The sequence below is a fragment of the Oncorhynchus nerka genome, linkage group LG15 (assembly GCF_034236695.1).
Source record: "Oncorhynchus nerka isolate Pitt River linkage group LG15, Oner_Uvic_2.0, whole genome shotgun sequence".
Lineage (NCBI taxonomy): Eukaryota > Metazoa > Chordata > Actinopteri > Salmoniformes > Salmonidae > Oncorhynchus > Oncorhynchus nerka.
This window is the reverse complement of record NC_088410.1, coordinates 62308122-62329712: the sequence shown is the minus strand read 5'-3', so window position 1 is coordinate 62329712 and position 21591 is coordinate 62308122. Positions and strand designations below refer to the sequence as shown.

The 21591-nt window shown below is 43.3% G+C and overlaps 2 protein-coding genes across 2 annotated transcripts; both read right to left on the bottom strand.

Annotated features, from left to right (window-relative positions):
* Nucleotides 1-3129: 3129 nt before the first annotated feature.
* Nucleotides 3130-9899, bottom strand: LOC115143687 (plasticin-like). Its single transcript, XM_029684160.2, has 9 exons — nt 9205-9899; nt 6670-6730; nt 5758-5853; nt 5452-5616; nt 5161-5286; nt 4604-4824; nt 4467-4516; nt 4219-4292; nt 3130-4062 (listed from the first exon to the last, which is right to left on the bottom strand). Exons 1-9 carry the CDS (start codon nt 9768-9770, stop codon nt 3964-3966), a joined length of 1458 nt encoding a protein of 485 aa, XP_029540020.1. The 5' UTR covers nt 9771-9899; the 3' UTR covers nt 3130-3963.
* A 7955-nt stretch (nt 9900-17854) lies between these two features.
* Nucleotides 17855-21185, bottom strand: LOC115143078 (tubulin alpha-1C chain-like). Its single transcript, XM_029683099.1, has 4 exons — nt 21069-21185; nt 19301-19523; nt 19065-19213; nt 17855-18962 (listed from the first exon to the last, which is right to left on the bottom strand). Exons 1-4 carry the CDS (start codon nt 21069-21071, stop codon nt 17988-17990), a joined length of 1350 nt encoding a protein of 449 aa, XP_029538959.1. The 5' UTR covers nt 21072-21185; the 3' UTR covers nt 17855-17987.
* Nucleotides 21186-21591: the final 406 nt, after the last annotated feature.

The following is a 21591-nucleotide window of genomic DNA, read 5'->3' as shown; positions in this document are numbered from 1 at the left end:
ACCTGTCCACAACCTAAAACAGTCACACTCCAAACTCCACTATGGCCAAGACCAAAGAGCTGTCAAAGGACACCAGATACAAAATTGTAGACCTGCACCAGGCTGGGAAGACTGAATCTGCAATAGGTAAGCAGCTTGGTTTGAAGAAATCAACTGTGGGAGCAATTATTAGGAAATGGAAGATATACAAGACCACTGATAATCTCCCTCGATCTGGGGCTCCACGCAAGATCTCACCCCGTGGGGTCAAAATGATCACAAGAACGGTGAGCAAAAATCCCAGAACCACACGTGGGGACCTAGTGCATGACCTGCAGAGAGCTGGGACCAAAGTAACAAAGCCTACCATCAGTAACACACTATGCCGCCAGGGACTCAAATCCTGCAGTGCCAGACGTGTCCCCATGCTTAAGCCAGTACATGTCCAGGCCCGTCTGAAGTTTGCTAGAGAGCATTTGGATGATCCAGAAGAAGATTGGGAAAATGTCATATGGTCAGATGAAACCAAAATATAACTTTTTGGTAAAAACTCAACTCGTCATGTTTGGAGGACAAAGAATGCTGAGTTGCATCCAAAGAACACCATACCTACTGTGAAGCATAGGGGTGGAAACATCATGCTTTGGGGCTGTTTTTCTGCAAAGGGACTAGGACGACTGATCCGTGTAAAGGAAAGAATGAATGGGGCCATGTATCATGAGATTTTGAGTGAAAACCTCCTTCCATCAGCAAGGGCATTGAAGATGAAACGTGGCTGGGTCTTTCAGCATGACAATGATCCCAAACACACTGCCCGGGCAACGAAGGAGAAGCATTTCAAGGTCCTGGAGTGGCCTAGCCAGTCTCCAGATCTCAAACCCCATAGGAAATCTTTGGAGGGAGTTGAAAGTCCGTGTTGCCCAGCAACAGCCCCAAAACATCACTGTTCTAGAGGAGATCTGCATGGAGGAATGGGCCAAAATACCAGCAACAGTGTGTGAAAACCTTGTGAAGACTTACAGAAAACGTTTGACCTCTGGCATTGCCAACAAGAGGTATATAACAAAGTATTGAGATAAACATTTGTTATTGACCAAATACTTATTTTCCACCATAATTTGCAAATTAATTAATTAAAAATCCTACAATGTGATTTTCTGGATTTTTTTCCCTCATTTTGTCTGTCATAGTTGAAGTGTACCTATGATGAAAATTACAGGCCTCTCTCATCTTTTTAAGTGGGAGAACTTGCACAATTGGTGGCTGACTAAATACTTTCTTCCCCCACTGTATGGATTTTTTTAGCTAAACATGTGGGGCTCAAATGACGGGTCGCCACTGCTCAAATTACACTGAACAAAAATATAAACCCAACATGTAAAGTGTTGGTCCCATGTTTCATGAGCTGAAATAAAATACAACGAAATTTTCCAAAAGCTTATTTCTCTCAAATTCTGTGCACATATTTGCAGTGGTGTAAAAAGTACCCCAATTGTTATACTTGAGTAAAAGTAAAGATACCGTAATAAAAAATGACTCCAGTAAAAGTATAAGTCACCCAGTAAAATACTGCTTGAGTAAAAGTCTAAAAGTATTTGGTTTTAACTATACTTAAGTATCAAAAGTATATGTAATTGCTAAAAATATACTTAAGTAGCAATTCCTTATATATGAAATTATTTGGCACCATTTTTAGTTGTTTTTTTATTTACGGATAGCCAGGGGCACACTCCAACACTAAGACATAATTTACAAACAAAGCTTTATGTTTAGTGAGTCCGCCAGATCAGAGCCAGTAAGGATGACCAGGGATGTTCTTTTGATAAGTGTGTGAATTGGACCATTTTCTTGTCCTGCTATGCATTAAAAATATTCCATTCACTCTAAACGTGCTAAATTCTCAGAGTATATCGTTGGTAACCTTTGAACCATATATGGTAGAGACATGGGGTTTGGACTGTTGTTTTTCTGCCGGAATGTTCTATTGTATAAACCTTGAATGAATTAATAATTTTATGGGTGAATTACCCTACATTCTTTCATAGCAAAAACAGAACCAATAAACCCCTTCGTCTTAAATAACATTTTTAATGCTGTTTTATTCATGACCAAGTATATATATATATATTTTTAAATCTCTCTTAGTTTATGAAAAGCAGCAAACAAGTTAGTCACTGTAGCTGGCCATAGGGGAGTAGCGCTAATGTGGCCAGTTTCTACATATCGAGCAATAACTGGCCATATACTGGATTATCAATAGCCTACATTATCATTATCATCAACATACCTGTCAAAAACCAGGTGTAGCCTAATTGAAATGTTGTAATCACCACTTGTCCCAGCTAAACATTTTCTTCCTGTAAAATCATAAGGACGGTAAGATTTTTTTGTGTAAAATAGCTCTACATAATACTGTACTGCACAGCTGTTGGTTTCTTCCAATAATCACATTCAAGTTCAGCGTGACCACCGCCGATGCAGCGCTCGTGAATCGTAGCCTTCACTGCTGTTAAACGGTAGGTCATGCACTTTAGTGTCATCAGTGGCTGCTAAGGTATGATACAGCATGTTCTTGTTTTGCAGAAAATAATGTATATTGTCAACGTGTGAGATTAGATTTTTCAAATAATTTGCATAAACATGATATCAGATTACATATGTCAAGCCTTAAAAGTGACAACAACCAGGTGCACCTGTTTAGAGTATGTAATGAATGGAACAGTGACTATTTCAGTCTCTAGTTGTATTTTGGTCCCAGTTGCCCTGTTTAAAAGATAAGTACATTAAGAGATTTCCATTGGGACCAATGACCAGCCTCTGCATTACTCCCTGGAAGTTGCTTGGCTGCATTTTGTCCCACAAGGTGCCAGTCTCCATGTTGATTAACTATTAACTGATCTATATTTTCTATTTTAAAATAGTACACTTCACACAAAAGAGCACTGGAAATCAGATTTCTTAGTTATTATGAAGTAATACTGCGTAATAAATCAAATGAACTAATTTCTGCTGTATAATAGTTGTTGATTGACATGTTTCACTTATGCAAATACACATTCATTGCAATTGTCAACCTTATCTCCATTTTATACAGGATTTTGTAGTAGTATGAGAGTATACAATACAAATGAATAAAGATAAACTCCATAGCTCTGTCCCAGATTATTTTATTAGCATTTTCTTTTTCTTTTCTATTTCTGTCAGAAACACACATTCTCATATAATCACATAGCACATTTCCTTTCTATTTTGAGGTGAGTGGAATGTGAGCAGGGTATGTGGTGCTGCTACTGTGGCCTATGATTGTTCTGTATGTGTCTATAATCAATCCCATTGGTGGTCCCTCTCTGGCAGAATATTTTACATTGAGAGTTCCATGACACTATACAAAGACCCTCTCCTTTTTAAATTGTACTGATTGTTGTCCACTGTCTCTCAAAGCTAAATCAAATCATGTCCTTCGACTGGAGAGAGTACCATGTCAGAGATGTTTTTTTTTTTGTGGAGGGATCACAAAAAAAACTTTTGCTTTGTTTTTGCCACTTTCCATTTACCCATTTTATTGAATGATAAGTTCAGCTACAAAAAAAGTATATAATTTAACTGTAAATCAAGGCCTCAAGTGGTGTATCGATAAAAAGGTTCAATTTGCCTATCGTGGAAAAATAGGACTATCGTGTCTGGGTATGCTCATGTATGGCTGTCTTTGTTTTGTATTTTATCTTCAATGAGGAATGATCGGTTATTGAAACTAGCACCACGATCACATCCTGTGACTAAGTTTGCTCTCTAAATGAGATTTCGTCAACTTTTAACATTGCACAAATATATACTACAGGCTCTCTGCTCTACAGAAAAATGTGATCTTAAAGGGTGAAAGGTGAATAGCAATTATGGAGTATGTAGCTTTTAACTTTTTTTTTTGTTCTTTTGTGTTGTATTGCTACATCTGAATCTGGAACAGGTGATTGGTACCTAACTATTCTAGTCATCGTGGTCATCCCTGCCATGATCCCCGACATTAGTATCATGTTTGCCATCCCTCTCACTCCTCTCCTTCTCCTTCTTTGATTCCTTCACCACCTGGAGGAAGAGAAGAAGAGAAACAAACCTCAGTCAAATCCCACCACTTCCTGCAAATGCTTTCTCGTGAAACTACACTGTATAATGAATATCAAGGTGGAGATAGAAAGTATGGAACACATTTTCTTGATACCAGGAAATATTTGGAATGTTTACCTCTCCATCACGAGTCTCCACTGTCTTAATCACCACAGGCTTCCTGCTAGGGGTGTCTGGGGTATGGTCATAGCCTATGAGGGGATAAGCCCGTTTTAGATACTGTGCATGATCATTTATATACATCTAATAGATTATGAATATGTTAAATATAAAGATAATACTGGCAAGTATATAGGTATTTGCATGGAGAGGGAAATACATTGAGAGATAAAGACTAGTATTATTGGTAATATGATGGAACTCACCCCTATCACCACTACGGCCATACTGGGAGGGATGCATGGGAACAGTAATCCTAAAGAGAAATGAAGCAATAGGTTAGCTCAGGAATGTGTTCATAATCAGATGCGAGTAAGGATGTCCTAACCCTTATCCTCCTCACCTGCTCTCCTCTCCCTCCAGCAGCTTGCGGTAAGTGGCGATTTCTATGTCCAGGGCCATCTTGACGTTGAGCAGGTCCTGGTACTCCCTCAGGTGTCGGGCCATCTCGTCCTTCAGGTGGTGGATCTCGTCCTCGTGGCGGACCACGTTGTCCTGGTAGTTATTGGCCTCCACGCCAAACTGGTCCTCCATCTCACGCATCTGCCTCAGCAGAGCCTCGTTCTGAAAAATACACACATACATACAGTGAGGGCAGGAGGAAATGGGGGATTTTATTAATAGATTATATTGCATCTTCAGGATGCCCAGCCCATATGGACTTATAAAACACTGTATTCCATCACTGGGGGAAGATTTGGGGAGATTATTGGGGGAGGAAATTATAAGGGATTTTGCTCACTCGCATCATCCTCTACTTACATGCCTGACACACTTGGGTGATTCATGGCTGGCAGTCATTTTGGGTTAAGCCTGGGATCATTGTACTGTTGTTGCTCACTCAGCCAGTGTAAATTGGGGTTGATTACAGACAAATAGGCAAGTTCTGTGAGGCCTCACCGTGCTCTTCAGTGCATCAATCTCACAGCTGAGGGACTGCATCTGCCTCCTGTGCTCGTTTTGCTCTTGCTTGGACTGCCTCATAGCATCAGTGTTACGCTTGGCAGAGTCTGTCAGGTCAGCAAACTGCAGGAGCATAGAACAAACACACAAATAAGAACAGGTGTTACTCTCTCTGTGTGTGTGTGTGTGTGTGTGTGTGTGTGTGTGTGTGTGTGTGTGTGTGTGTGTGTGTGTGTGTGTGTGTGTGATTAGGTCGTTCAAATTTGTGTGTGTGTCCATTGTTCTCACCTTGGACTTGTACCACTCCTCAGACTCATACATGTTCTTGGAGGCGATGTTCTCGTACTGGGCCCTGATGTCCTTGAGGGCAGCGGTCAGGTCAGGCCTGGCAGTCTGGTCCACCTCCATCTTCATTTGCTGGGTCTGGAAACTCACCTGCACCTCCTGGATCTCCTGAGAAGACAAGAGCAAGTGAGAGGTCAATTGGGGAAAAAAGGCCTCTAAATAGCAGGTTGAATCCAAAAAGGTATGATTATGCATGGATCATCATGAAGACCATGATTTGTGGTCGACCATTTCAGCAGCTGCATCTACCTCATCATGTAGCTTCTTGAGGAACTCAATCTCATCCATCAGAGACTCGATCTTCCTCTCCAGCTCCAGGCGAGACAGAGTGGCATCATCCACATCCTGGTTCCAGATCAAACTGTTATTAGTAAGTATTTCATCAACCCCCAAACAGGTTAAACAAATATTTTTGGCTTGATCAGATAACTCTAACAGTGAGTGGGATGCAGTATTATATCAACAATGCAATGCCATCAATATTGTGTTTTGTCATACGTATCTTAGTTTGTATTCATTAGCGCACACTGTTAAAACCGTACATTTAAAAAAATGAAAACAAGCATTTCTTATTAGAGTAGTTCAGATTAGTCCCTTGCCGTTTCGGTCTGTTTGTTTCCATTTGGTTCCTACAGATGTAGGATCTTAATTTGACCACCCTGTTGCAGGGGAACTTGCCTGCAATGCAGGACATTTAAAACTTGTAGTGTATTTTAGATTTAAAAGGCTTCTGAAGTTTGCAATTTCCACTTTGAAATTTTAGACTTGAAAAATGCATGGACCCCTACAAAAATGTCCATTAATTAGAATTCACATAATAATTCATATTTCCTGTTTCCGCAGGATTATTTTTCTGCTGTAGCAAGCTGGCTCAAATTAAGATCCTACATCTGTAGTGAAAACCCATGATTGCACGATTCTCAGAGTTGTAATGTAATCATAATAATCAGCTCTATCTCAGCCAAACAGAAGATGTCACTGTTATGCAGGGCTATGAGGTAAGGGAAGCTTTGGGTTGGGCTCTGACATCACAACCGGCGAGCCAAATGTGATTATCCAGGCTGAGAATTTCAATCAGACTTTTACCGTCAACTATTGACTCGCTGCCCAATATATTGATTTGGTGTACATTGTGATGGTTTGAGTCTAGGGTATGTTAACCTTGCGGAAGACAAGCAGGTTGCTCTCAGCCTCAGATCTCTTCTGATTCTCCTCATCCAGTCTGTAAGAAGAAAATACATACAAGGAGAAAATATTTATTACAATCATGCATAGGCCTATGGAAATTCCTGTTGTAGATTCATATTATCTATTTATGGAACCTCAGACCTCCATCTTAGAATACATCAATTAATGGAAATTCCCTATGTAACTCTTTATGGCACTTTAGAACTAATTTGATATCGTTCACAATACTTGGGTTATAGTCTAGGTTTCGTCCAGCTCTGGATAAAGGAAGCTGAAGCCTTGGGACAGGATGGAACACAGTGCTAATTGCATAAGGGCTATCTGAGGGTTTGTCCCAAATCGTAAGTTATTCCCTACATAGGGCTCTGGTCAAAAGGTGTGCACTTTATAGGGAATAGGGTGCCATTTGGGATGCAGGTCTAGTATGTCTGGCTGGGTGTCATAGGTCTCCTCCTCAGAAAGAAGCATCAGCTGGCAAAAAGCCTCTGGATCAATTTGGTAATTCACTGTCCTGTAAAAGGATTTGGGAGCGTATCCAATGGGGTCAGCAGCTGCTACATCAAACAAATTTGGCTAATTACCACTTCTTGGAGGTCATCTGGACACACCCTGTCTTAAGCCTGACAGCTCTGGGCATTCTGCCACCAAAGTCTATACTACGTAAGCCTAATAGTATACTGACTGGTCTGACTAAGCCTTCCCTTTCCTAAATGTCAAATATACTTAACGTTTTATAAGCAGATATAAAGCGTAAAAATATAAAGCCTGGTTGAATAGATATTCAAATAGGTTAAAACAGTTTGATAAATCTTTTGGTTTTGTATTAGTCATCATAGGACAGGGTCATAGAACACGGAGTGTCTCTTCCACTGTTGTGATGAGTCAACAAAAATTATATCATAAGTCCAATGATATCATTCAGTTCACACCATATCCACTCTGTATCTAACATGGAATCACAGCAGGCTCGCTGGGGATTGGCTGTCCCTGTGGTCAGTCACTTGATTGCTTGACGTGTGCGTGTGTGTGGGGGAGGGTTACTGCATGTGTGGGGCTTGCTGCCTCACCTCATCTTTAATTCATGCCATGTCACAGGGGTCCTTTTTTCCTAATGGGGTCCCAGGCACCGTCCCATCATCACAGGGGGACACTGAACATCCCCTAATGGAGCCACTCTCATTGAGTCACATTGATTTTTCCAGATGCTATTTTTCTCCCCACCTACACCTCCCCCTCTTCCTCCTCTACTGCCTCTTCCCTCTCTCATTCCCCTCCCTCTTCTGTCATCTCTCTACCCCTCGCTGGGGCAGGGAAGGGACATGGGGAGTGTTTGTGCGTTTACATGTAGTTAGTGGGTGTCTACAGAAATTGTAACTCAAATGGGGAAAAATACTGTTTCCCATAACTGGTTGTCTGGCTCTTCTCAAGTTTGAGTTTGAAAGAAAAATATTGTGGTTCGGTTTGAAAGGGCTGATGGAACTGCAGTGTAATTTAAAATGAAATGTGTTATTGTCTATATTTACATTCCATGGATGCAGGAAGTTTCATCTTCCGTTTAATGGCATTTGTTTGATTTAATAAAACATATTTGATTAAATAATCTGCCTCAACAGTTGCTGAGATGTCCATTGAAAGTTTGTAAATACTATATAAATGGTCAAGTAGAAATGTTCTAATACTGTAGTGCCTTATTTTCCTTGGTGTCCCATTCATTGCTTGGTTATGATATGCTGAAGCATTTCATCTTTTTTTATGTTGGATCCTTCCTGCCCAATGCCATGACATTTAGCGTGTTTGCACACACACACACACACACACACACACACACACACACACACACACACACACACACACACACACACACACACACACACACACACACACACACACACACACACACACACACACACACACACACACACACACACACACACTGCAGTAAAGCACAGAGTGCGGTAGTATGCTGCGGTGCTTTTGTGTTCATCCTTCCAAAGTGCCACACCCCAGCCAGCCCACCACTGCTGGTATGGAGTTTTTGGTTGGAACCCAAAGACCCCTGGTCCTGTATCAGTGTTTAAAATACAGCCTATAAATATTGTGGTGTAAGGGTATGTTTAAAGATTAGTGGGGGTGATGGGAGGGTGGTGGTGGTGGTGTGAAAGTCACAGACTGTACACAGACACACACCCTGTCCCCTCACTGCCCAGAACGTATCTATCAACATCAGAGTATAAAAAACTGCTAGTCTGCCAACTTCCTGAAATACACTCTCAATCGTTACACCCCCCTTTCAAACACCAATACCTCCCAAAATCTCTCTACATCCCTCATGAACTTCCCAAACAACCGCCCCCCCACCCTACTTCTTGCTCCTAAAATTTTTCTGCCTCACCCATGCACCCATGCACTACCCAAGCATCCTACAACCCTCCCTTACCTTAACCCTCACTCTCCAAACATCCTTCACACCCCACCCCTCCCTCCCACTCTCTCATCCATGTCACCCACCTCTGTTTGATAAGGTTCATGTCTTCTGCCAGGTTGTCCCTCTCCACCTGGTACTGGTCCCTCTCCTTTCCCACGTGGTCCAGCTGGCGCCTCAGCTCCCTCAGCTCCTCCTGGAAGAGCTCGGTGGCCCGGTTGGGCTGTCCCTCCTGCTGTTGACCCTTGAACTGGCTCAGCTCCTGCTGCAACCCGCTGTTCTGCTGCTCCAGGTAGTGCACCTTGTCGATGAAGCTGGCGAAGCGGTCGTTGAGGTCCTGCAGCTCCACCTTCTCGTTGCTGCGGGTGGCCAGGAACTCGGCGTTGACCGCGTCGGCCAGCTGGAAGTCCACCTTTTCGTAGGTGAGACGGGGTGGCTGGGTGCTGGAGCGCTGGCGCTGCTGGTGGTGGTAGTTGGAGGAGCGAGTGGGCACCACGGGTGATATAGAGCGCATGTAGTGCCCGCTGGATATTGGCATGCGGGAGTATGAAGGCGAATAGGAGGACATCGAGATGGGGTTGGGGCCCCCGAATGTGCGACGGTAGGAGGTGGAGGCGCGTCCTGAAGGGTGGTTCATTGAAGGGTGGCTCATGGTTGATATTTGGTGGCCTGTAATTTTGCTAACTATTTATTTCAAACTATCTATCTCTCCTTACTGTCTCTGTCTGGTGGAGCCGAAGGTGCCTGGGAGCAGGGAGTGAAGCAACAGGATGTCTGACTGAGGAGTGCTGTGGCTTTTATATACACGAGCTGGACATCCCATCTGCCTCACCCCCATCCCCCGCTGCCTCCCTGCAAACACCCCCTCCTCAGCCACACCCTACTTCCCTCCCTCCTAGTCTCCAGAGCCCCTGCCTCCTTCCTCTATCCATCACTCCTCAACATACATGAGTCTTAGGCCACTCCCTAGCCCACAGTAGCAGGCCCTCTTCCCCCTTTGTTTTCTCTCTCTCTCTTCCATCTGCCCCTCCCTTTTGTCCATAGCAGGAGGCCAAACTGTTTCCCACGTTAATGCCTTCATCTCTAAAGATGTCCCCATCGCCAAGCCCACCTCCCCCTCCTCACCTTGACAGCTGATATATCCTTTGTAGGATTCTGTGTCTGCTCCCTGCTTTTATTTCTTCAAATCATCTCCTCCTCTTGCTTTGTCCCACTCCTTGTCACTCTATCGTCTGTCTTCTCTTTCACTGTTAATATCCTTCATTTATCTGTAATGGTACAGTAGATGTACATAAGTGACATCATCAGCATCAATTATGTAAGACATTGGAAAGTTGTTCAACAAAGTACTTTGTGCAAATAAATCCAGAAAAAGACATTTGTTTTATTAATCAGGATTTTATATCACAACGCTCATTTGGTTAAGATTGCAGAGCTGAATTAATTTCCTCTTTCTCTCTCTTTCCTTTATTTCCACGGTAATGGAATACTTTATTGATATTCTGGCAGGCAAGGGCTATGACTGTGCAATTTAATCCTGCATGACCGACTGGTTTAGAGTGATCTCTGTTTGAATCCTGCTCAGCAGATTTCAGATCAACACTTTGTTGTTCTTATATTTAAGATCTGGTCATGTCCTCTGAGCTCAGACACAATGACAATGTAAATGTAGTATTTTCATCTTTTTGTGGGTATTGTAGTGAGGTGCGTACTGGCGGCAGAGAAGTCAGGCGCAGGAGAGCGAAAACTGATTTACAACGGTTTCGTTTAATATCCACAAACCACCGTCAACAGAACAATACAATAAATGGGTCAAACAAAACCCGGTAAACACCAGCATACCGTTGCACAAGCACTACAAGAAACCAATTACCAACAAGGACATGGGGGGGAACAGAGGGTTAAATACACAACATGTAATTGATGGAATAGGAACCAGGTGTGACAAGACAAAACCAATGGAAAATGAAAAGTGGATCAGCGATGACTAGAAGGTCGGTGAATTCGACCCCCGAACCAACTTCGACCGCCGAACCGACCAACTTCGGCAGAAGTCGTGACAGGAGAGACAAAGGGTTTTTAGAAAAAATGTATATTGGTTGACCAGTCTAACTTTTATTGTAACAAAATTAATTAAATACATAACGCTTACTTTGCAGTACATGGGTAGGCTCTGGACTGAGTAAGCCTTGAGAATCTGAGGGAGAAGCAGCAGGTTTCCAAGGCGATAGACTTCTTCATGTGTTTCTCATGAGTCCAGGGTGTGCTGCTGCAGGACAGAGAATTAGTGGTCTGGTAACAAAGCATTTGGAAAGTGACTAGGAGGAATGCTAGGTGTCCAGTAAGGTGTCATTAGCAAAAACCTAGTGACAAGGAATCTAAGAAAATAAGTCAAAATTGACATTCCAAACAATTTAGTCATATTCAAAATATACAGAAGCATAATATGTTGATAACAAGTGAAAGAATAACTTCTTACTGTATTGAAAATGGTATACTACAGTGCCTATTGCTCAGTTGTTGCTCAGTGTTATTGTACTGCAGTGCATAGCCTCAAAGCAACTTGTAAAAAAGTACACTGTGAAGTTCCAGGAAGCCTAAATGCATTCTACTGCAGAGGCAAATTAGTTGCCAGCTCTGTATGTTGGGTTGTGTGGGTTAGTGTGCATGTACACGGAAGACCTGTACTAATTAGCGATTTGTGTCTCTGAACACCTGTGTGTAAAGGGAACACGGATGCCACAAATGGTGTACTGAAGAATACTGTCAGGTGCAACTGTGGTAAAGCCGGTTAAAACAGTGTACAGCAAGGGTATATTTTTCATTTGTGAAATTATTTTAATGTGGTATGAAAATAGAAGGCTTTATGTTTCTAGAACCGTACCGCAATTGAGAGTCGATTCAAGTTTAGATGGAGTATTTGGCTGTTTTGACTGCCAGAGCCAATTTGCCTCTTAACAGAACATGTAAGGTCCTGGTCTCCTTTAGTCCATAGGTGTCACGTTCGTCATAAGGATCGGACCAAGGTGCAGCGTGGTATGCGCACATTCTCTTTTTAATGAATGAACAAAAACAACAAACAACCAAACGAAACGTGAAGCTATATAAACTAGTGCTGACAGGCAACTAAACATAGACAAGATCCCACAACTAACAATGGGGAAAATGGCTACCTAAATATGATCCCCAATCAGAGACAACGATAAACAGCTGTCTCTGATTGGGAACCATATCAGGCCAACATAGACATACAAAAACCCTAGATGACAAAAACCATAGACATAACAAAATATATATATAACCAAAATATTTAAAAAACAGAGAATCTAAGGTCAGGGCGTGACAGTACTCCCCCCCCAAAGGTGCGGACTCCCGGCCACAAACCCTATAGGGGGGCATCTGCCCTGGGTGGCGGCTCCGGTTCTGGACGCAGCCCCCCCTCCTTACACTGATCCCTCCGCTTTTGTGGAACCGGACCGTGGATCGTCGCCGGAGGCTCTGGACTGCAGCTCGTCGCTAGAGGCCCCGGACTGGGGACCGTCGCCGGAGGTTCCGGACTGGGAACCGTCGCCGGAGGTTCCGGACTGGGAACCGTCGCCGGAAGCTCTGGACTGTGGTGGCGCACTGGAGGTCTGATGTGTGGGACCGGTACAGGTGGCACTGGGCTGATGACACGCACCTCAAGGCGAGTGCAGGGAAGAGGCACAGGACGTACTGGACTGTGGATGCGCACTGGAGACCTGATGCGTAGACATACAACAACTAGAGTACCCACCCTAGTCACACCCTGACCTAACCAAAATATATAGAAAAACTGAGAATCTAAGGTCAGGGCGTGACAATAGGGTCAGGGCGTGACAATAGGTGGGCAAGTGAAAGACATTCTAGCAATCCATTTTAATGTTGAAGCAATGCAGAGCATGCACCTTGTCTACTGTGGGAGGTTTTCCCTTTCTTTACAGTACATCCCTACCTCCAGGTATATCTCTCCCTCCCTCCCCCTCTCCTTCTCCCTCCTGCTCTGTGATTTGCTCCCTCCCATTCCTCTTCTATTCATTTTGAGATCCAAAGACACAACTACATTTTTTCTCCCAATTATTCAACAATCTCTTTAAAACATTTCATCCATCAAAGTCTCTCTGCCTCTCTCTCTCTCTCTATGTATGGCTGCATGAGTGCAGCAGTACAGCACTTGGTCAGCTGCTACCCATGTCTGGCTTTCTTGGTAATTCATTTCCTGTGTGATGGGCCTTGCACCATAATCTAATCAACCTGCCTTATAGTAAAGAACCTAGTCTTTCGCTCCCTCTCTCTTTCTCCCTGCTTCTGTCTTTCCTTGATGGAAGATTACACACTGCAATTCTTCACTGTTCCTTTTTCCCCGATAAAGACCAATATTCTCAAATGGCAACTGATCAGGTTCCCCATGACCTGAGTCTCTATCCCCTCCCTTCACACACACACACATGCACACACACACCTCAAAGCTATCTTATCTCACTGTAAAATCTAGGACCCAATCACCTTCTGATGTACAGATATCATGTTTCCTGTATTAGTGCTTCCTCCCAGCAGACATACCAAGCAGCATCCATTTCAAAGACATGAGTGAGTCTAGCAGCTTGTAATTAAAGCAACCATGACATGCTTAATTGTTCACTTGGCTAAAGCTGCAGTTAACCATCTATCAACACCGACTACACAGGTCAGACCAGGTAGGTAATGACCGTGTGAAATGTGCATGAAACACATCGTGCCGACAGAGAGGGTCACCTCGCTTGTAGTCCCAAGGAAACTTTGGCAGCATTATTTCTTACATTGTCAGCCCAGAAAATATTAAGTATTATAACATACAGCTGGGAAGAACTATAGGATATCAGAGCGATGTCAACTTACCAGCACTACGACCAGGAATACGACTTTCCCGAAGCGGATCCTTTGTTCGAACCACCCAAGGCATTCCAACTGATTCCAGAGGCTGACCCAACACAATGTCGCCACAGAAGAGGTAGACGGAGCAGCCTTCTAGTCAGACTTCGGAGGCGCGCACACCACCCACCTCTTCCGAGTATATTACTCACTAATGTCCAGATTCTAGACAATAAGGTAGAAGAAATTAGGGCAAGTGTTGCTTTCCAGAGAGAAAGTAGGGATTGTAACATACTCTGTTTCACGGAAACATGGCTCTCTGGGGACATGCTGTTGGAGTCGGTACAGCCACCGGGATTATTTGTGTGTCGCGCCAACAGGAATAAACATCTCTCAGGAAAGAAGAAGGGTGGAGGTCTATGTTTCATAATTAACAACTCATGGTGAAATTGTAAAAACATACAGGAACTCAAGTCCTATTGTTCACCTGACCTAGAATTCCTCACAATTAAATGCCGACCATATTATGTCCCAAGAGAATTCTCGGTGGTTATTGTCACAGTCGTCTATATCCAAATTTCTTCAGCCTTCTTCACCACACTGTCTGTGTGGGTGGACTACTTCAGTTTGTCTGTGATGTGTATGCAGGGGAACTAAAAACTTTCCACCTTCTCCACTGCTGTCCCATCGATGTGGATAGGGGGGTGCTCCCTCTGCTGTTTCCTGAAGTCCACGATCATCTCCTTTGTTTTGTTGACGTTGAGTCAGAGGTTGTTTTTCTGACACCACACTCCGATTGCCCTCACCTCCTCCCTATAGACTGTCTCGTCGTTGTTGGTGATCAAGCCTACTACTGTTGTGTCATCTGCAAACTTGATGATCGAGTTGGAGGCGTGCATGGCCCTGCAGTCATGCGTGAACAGGGAGTACAGGAGGGGGCTGAGCGTGCACCCTTGTGGGGTCCCAGTGTTGAGGATCAGCGAAGTGGAGATGTTGTTTCCTTCCTTCACCACCTGGGGTCGGCCCGTCAGGAAGTCCAGGACCCAATCGCACAGTGCGGGGCTGAGAGCCAGGGCCTCAAAACTAATGATGAGCTTGGAGGGTACTATGGTGTTGAACACTGAGCTGTAGTCAATGAACAGCATTCTTACATGGGTATTCCTCTTGTCCAGATGTGATGGCGATTGCATCGTCTGTGGACCTATTGGGGCAGTATGCAAAATGCAGTGGGTCTAGGTGATATGATCCTTGACTAGTCTTTCAAAGCACTTCAAACTGGAAACTGGTAACCACATATCATTAGGGGATTTTAACAAAGCAAATTTGAGAAAAAGGCTACCGAAATGGGGCGGCAGGGTAGCCTAGTGGTTAGAGCGTTGGACTAGTAACCGGAAGGTTGCAAGTTCAAATCCCCGAGCTGGCAAGGTACAAATCTGTCGTTCTGCCCCTGAACAGGCAGTTAACCCACTGTTCCTAGGCCGTCATTGAAAATAAGAATTTGTTCTTAACTGACTTGCCTAGTTAAATAAAGGTTAAAAAAATCAAAACTGAACTGAATGACTATCGCCCCGTAGCACTCACTTCTGTCATTATGAAGTGCTTTGAGAGACTAGTTAATCATATCACCTCCACTTTACCTGTCACCTAGACAAGAGGAATAATGTACCTATGTAAAAATGCTGTTCATTGACTAAAGCTCAGTATTCAACACCATAATACCCTCCAAGCTCATCATTAAGTTTGAGGCCCTTGGTCTCAACCCCACCCTGTGTGATAGGGTCCTGGACTTCCTGACGGGCCGCCTCCAGGTGGTGAAGGAAGGAGACATCTCCATTTCGCTTAACCTCAACACTGGGGCCCCACAAGTTTGTGTGCTCATCCCCCTCCTGTATTCCCTGTTCACCCATGACTGCATGGCCAATGATCGTGGACTTCAGGAAACAGCAGAGGGAGCACCCCCCTATCCACATCGATGGGACAAACTTTTACAGATGTACAATTGAGAGCATCCTGTCTGGCTGTATCACTGCATGGTACGGCATCTGCAACACCCACAACCGCACTTCTCTCTAGATGTTGGTGCAGTTTGCACAACGCATCACCGGTGGCAAACTACCTTCCCTCCAGGACACCAACAGCACCCGATGTCACAAGAAGGCCAAAAAGATCAAGGACAACAAACACCTGAGCCACTGCCTGTTCACCCTGCTTACCATCCAGAAGGCGAGGTCAGTGTCAGTGCATCTAAGCTGGGATCGAGGACTGAAAAATAGCTTCCATCTTAAGGCCATCAGACTGTTAACAGCCATCACTAACACAGAGGCTGCCGCCGACATAGACTCAAATCATTGACCACTTTAATAAATGGAACACTAGTCACTTATTTAATGCTACTTTAATAATGATGTTTACATATCTTGCATTACTCATCCTATATGTATATACTGTATTTTATACCATCTATTGCATCTTGCCTATGCTGCTCGGTCATTGCTCATCCATATACTTAAATGTAATATTCTTATTCCATCCCTTTACTTAGATTTGTGTGTCTTAGGTAGTTGTGGAATTGTTAGATTACTTGTTGATATTGCTGCAGTCAGAACTAGAAGCACAAGCATTTCGCTACACTCGCCATAACATCTGCTAACCATGTGTATGTGACCAATACCATTTGATTTGGCATGAGGCAACATGCTCTGTATGTTATCGTTTTCCTCCTGCTTATCTAACCTCAGTCAAGCTCTAAGTTAATGATCTGCAAGTTAGAACAAAAATGATAAATTCAAGTATAATTCATAAAGTATTTGTGTTATAACAGTACCGTAAACCATCCATAAGAAAATGCCATGCTAGGGAGACGCCATTGTATTCTATTATTTTGTCATACACAGATTACTCAATATTTATACATAATTGAGCTGCTGTCTGGAATGTTAAAATAATGTGGTCTCAGACTTTGGGCTCATAGCCGTAGGAAGTTGTTTTGGGGGTAGGTGTACACTGTCCTCATCTCTGGCATTATAGCAGAGCCAAACAAAGGCCAGGAAAATATCAGCCCATACATCATGTCAATGCATGATACTTAAGAGGATTATTTAATCAGACCCAGACCACTTCCCCAAAATACAATTAAAATATTCCAAATCTCAAGAGGTTTCCAAAATAATTTTGCATACAGTAGACACTGCAACCTTCACTCTCCACTGAAGACCTTATATTCAAAGTTCAGGCCTTTCACCTCAGCAGTCAATTGCCCGTAAAGGAAGAGAATAGGAAATGCTGTTGTAGCTTGTTTTGAACATGTTCACTTCACTCACACAGGGAGTTGATGACACCGGTATTAATGTAATAAGATGCTACTCTTTTATAGCTCTGAAGTACAGGTCAGAGGTCTTTAATATTAACACCGCTAACAATAATTCAGAGGACAACTATTTGTAATTGAAGGGTATGTGGATACCATCCAAAGTGCCCCTTACTGACATCAAATTACTGAGGAAAGGTAGCTAATATATATATATATACATACAGCCTAAGCGCACAATTATCAATGACATACACACACTTCCTCTATATCAAACCAGAATGTGTCAAATGCTCAATCAAGAACGAACAAAGGAGTAATTTTGCTGAAGAGGGATCAAAAGACTGTTGTCCCACATTGGTTCTTCTATTCCGACTATATTTGCATAGATTTTATGAAACAGTCCCAATGTTCAGCCTCATTCAGAGCAAGCTGTGATATCCAACACAGCAGAGCAATCATAGTGAGTGCTGTATTATGAGACATTACTTCATTTTATGTGGATGCCAAGTTATCATTTGATTTTGTATGCAGGGTAATGAACCACAAACAAGTTTACAAACATTGAAATTGACTTTTATTGCAAGAAAATAGAGCAATATTTAAAAGTCAAGGTTACAAAGGGACAGAAAAACATTGTTCCATGAGGAATGGTTGAATGTGTTGAGACAGGCTGAAGTTTCCTGATACTTCTTAGTACTCTTCTCCCTCATCCTCTCCTTCCACGCTATCTGCACCCACCTCCTCATAATCTTTCTCCAGAGCAGCCATGTCTTCCCTGGCCTCAGAGAACTCTCCCTCCTCCATACCCTCACCTACGTACCAGTGCACGAATGCACGCTTGGCATACATCAGGTCAAACTTGTGATCAAGGCGGGCCCAAGCCTCAGCCACTGCAGTGGTGTTGCTAAGCATGCACACTGCCCTCTGGACCTTGGCCAGATCTCCACCAGGTACCACAGTTGGGGGCTGGTAGTTGATACCAACCTTGAAACCAGTTGGGCACCAGTCTACAAACTGGATGGAGCGTTTTGTTTTGATGGTGGCAATGGCAGCGTTAACATCTTTGGGCACAACGTCACCACGGTACAGCAGACAGCAGGCCATGTACTTGCCGTGACGTGGGTCACATTTCACCATCTGATTACATGGCTCAAAACAGGCATTTGTGATCTCTGAAACAGTCAGCTGCTCATGGTAAGCCTTCTCTGCTGAGATCACTGGGGCATAGGTGGCAAGGGGGAAGTGGATACGGGGATAGGGCACCAAGTTGGTCTGGAACTCTGTCAGATCAACATTGAGGGCACCATCGAATCGGAGGGAAGCAGTGATTGAGGACACAATCTGGCTGATCAACCTGTTCAGGTTGGTGTAGGAAGGACGCTCGATATCGAGGTTCCTACGGCAGATGTCATAGATGGCCTCATTGTCTACCATGAAAGCACAGTCAGAATGCTCCAGGGTGGTGTGGGTGGTCAGGATTGAGTTGTAGGGCTCAACAACAGCTGTGGATACCTGGGGAGCTGGGTAGATGGAGAACTCAAGCTTGGACTTCTTGCCATAGTCAACAGACAGGCGTTCCATCAACAGGGAAGTGAAACCAGAACCGGTGCCACCTCCAAAGCTGTGGAAGACCAGGAAGCCCTGGAGGCCAGTGCACTGGTCAGCCTGGAGAGGAGGAGATGTTTCAAATGTATTGTTACTTGAGTAAAGTAGGCAGGTTGTACCATGTACAATAAGACATCACTAAAGGTTCTTTGAGATTCTCACCAGTTTGCGGATCCTGTCCAGAACCAAGTCGATGATCTCTTTGCCGATGGTGTAATGCCCACGGGCGTAGTTGTTGGCTGCATCCTCCTTCCCAGTGATCAGCTGCTCAGGGTGGAAGAGCTGGCGGTAAATTCCAGATCGCACCTCATCTGGAGAAAGATCAGTTAGCTTTTCTCAAGACTAAGGAGATATACCAATGTTGGCAGAACCTCATTGCTTCAAGACAGTGATCTTACCAATGACAGTGGGCTCCAGATCCACAAACACAGCCCTGGGGACGTGCTTGCCAGCTCCAGTCTCACTGAAGAAGGTGTTAAAGGAGTCATCACCTCCTCCAATGGTCTTGTCACTGGGCATCTTGCCATCTGGTTGGATCCCATGCTCAAGACAGTACAGCTCCCAGCATGCATTGCCGATCTGGACTCCAGCCTGGCCCACATGGACCGAGATACACTCACGCTGTGGGAAAATGAACAATCACGTAAAATTGAGTGCTCAGATATTAGTAGTCTTTCCTAAAGAGGAGTTCCAGTTATTTAAAAAATCATTTTCACGACGAAGCCATTTTGGCTGTATGGGCTTGTGTACCTGTATGTTTTCAAGTTATGTATAGCTTTGGATCTAAATCAAGCACACCCTGGTCACCTGACTCAGTATGTAAGTGATTATATGCAGCTATGAGGGAGACAGACCTGCTCTGTGTTGGTGCTGCAGAGAAGCACATGACTACAGGCAGCAGATTTTGGAGTAGAGTAAGTCTATTCATGGCTCTAAATTATTGAGGGGTTTAGCCTCTTCTAAATATAATAAGATTTAGACAGAAATTAAAGGATACACTTCCAGACCATTATTAAAATAAGTTTTGGTTATTATTAGTGTATAATTTAGGCTACTACATGTCAATGACTCATTTTAAAGATTTATATTTGAATCAATGTGGCCTAATCAAACCATGAGAAATAATTGACAGGTTTTACGTGCTACATCTGTGTTATTGGCTATGGCACTCATTCGGTGCTCATGACAATGGGAGTGATTATAGCTGTTGACTGTGGTAATCCTCGATGTAACGTTACTGAAAATCAGCATGGCAAGGATTAGCTATGTATGGGTCGGCAGAAAAATCCCTGATATGGCACAATTGACACTAGCCTACTCTGAAGAGTGGAGTTGTTTTTTTTAAGCGACCTTGATATTTTTTTGTTTATCTAAATTGATTCAGATTGAGCCAAATAGGCTATGACATTGAATGGGCAACTCCCCTTTCCAACGAAACGGCGTCGTCTAAAATAAAAGAATACATGTCTATGCCTCTGGAGTATAAAGGAATACAATATAATCGGGTTATCATGATCGATATAGGCTGGAGCAGCCCGTCTAGTTTCCTGTATTTGCACAAGATGAGAAAGGACTACGTGGTCTGACTCTCGGTTTATTCAGGTATTGACAAGAATGTAACGACATCTGCCTACCCAGACATGTGATTATTATTCTATACAAGGTCCTGCCCCTCGAACTTCCACCCGCAACAGACTATAAAAAAATATCTGCAATAAATCACGATTAAGTCATCTCGATGGTGTGTCAGATCATTTTCTATTTTACTGCTTTTGCATTGTAGACTAGTTATGAATATGACCACGACACATGTTCACTACAAAGGCATGCCACTTTCCGCAATGCAACAAAGCAAGAATAGCCTACTATGGTCAATGAGCGGGGAGAGGAGGAAAGGGCTAAATGCCGCCCTACATAAGGAATCAAAGACCTCAATCTGTGGCGCAGTCCTAACTATTTGTGTCGAATAATGTCTGTCACTGTGGGAAAAAAATAAAAATCATACAAAATATAAAAGTGTTAGACAATAGAAGATATAGGCAACAGGTATTAATTATGGTGTCATGTTTTGTTGATAAACCATAATCTAATTTTATTACACGATCATGACACCACATTTAAAGATGTCTATATCACAATTCTCGTCATTTTCATATTCAAACTTACCATGTCTAAGATGAGGAGTTTTATAAGAGCAGTAAAGATAAAATAAGGACCAGTAGATTAAAGACCAACTCTCACAGACGGACGTTTAAGAGTCTAATGTGAGAAGTTTCAGTAATGTGTAAGGGTGGGGCTTTATATAGGCTACTGATTATGACGGTCCGCCACATTTGGGCGGGCTTTAGACTGAAATTTACCGCCCACCTGGGGAAAAGAATAGGCGTTTTTGCTCGTTCTATTGGACCATTTGAAGGAGGACCATTTGAGGACCACGAAAGAAGGAAATGGCGTGAAAGTGTTACCTACGACCAACTATATCATGCCTAAATGGATCCATCTTTTGTCAAATTTACTTCAAAAGTTTTTCTGCTTTTTTTTGCATTTTAGCTAACCCTAACCTTTTTCCTAAACTTAACCTAATTGTCCTAACATGCCATGTTAATTCACCTAACCTGCTGCTTAAGCTCTTCTTAACCTGCTACGAAAAGTAAATTCTGACAAAAGCTGGATATTCTCCAGCCATGAT

Bases quoted from the DNA above. Each gene is read 5' to 3' on its own strand.
- LOC115143078 (XM_029683099.1), bottom strand. The intron at 19,214-19,300 runs GTAAGATCACTG...ATCTTTCTCCAG, and splicing joins TCTGGAGCCCACTGTCATTG to ATGAGGTGCGATCTGGAATT. The intron at 18,963-19,064 runs GTGAGAATCTCA...CCTCCTCTCCAG, and splicing joins TGGACAGGATCCGCAAACTG to GCTGACCAGTGCACTGGCCT.
- LOC115143687 (XM_029684160.2), bottom strand. From the start codon at position 9,770: ATGAGCCACCCTTCAATGAACCACCCTTCAGGACGCGCCTCCACCTCC. The intron at 6,731-9,204 runs GTGGGTGACATG...TTCTTCTTACAG, and splicing joins ATGAACCTTATCAAACAGAG to ACTGGATGAGGAGAATCAGA. The intron at 4,825-5,160 runs GTGAGGCCTCAC...TGTATTTTTCAG, and splicing joins TTGATGCACTGAAGAGCACG to AACGAGGCTCTGCTGAGGCA.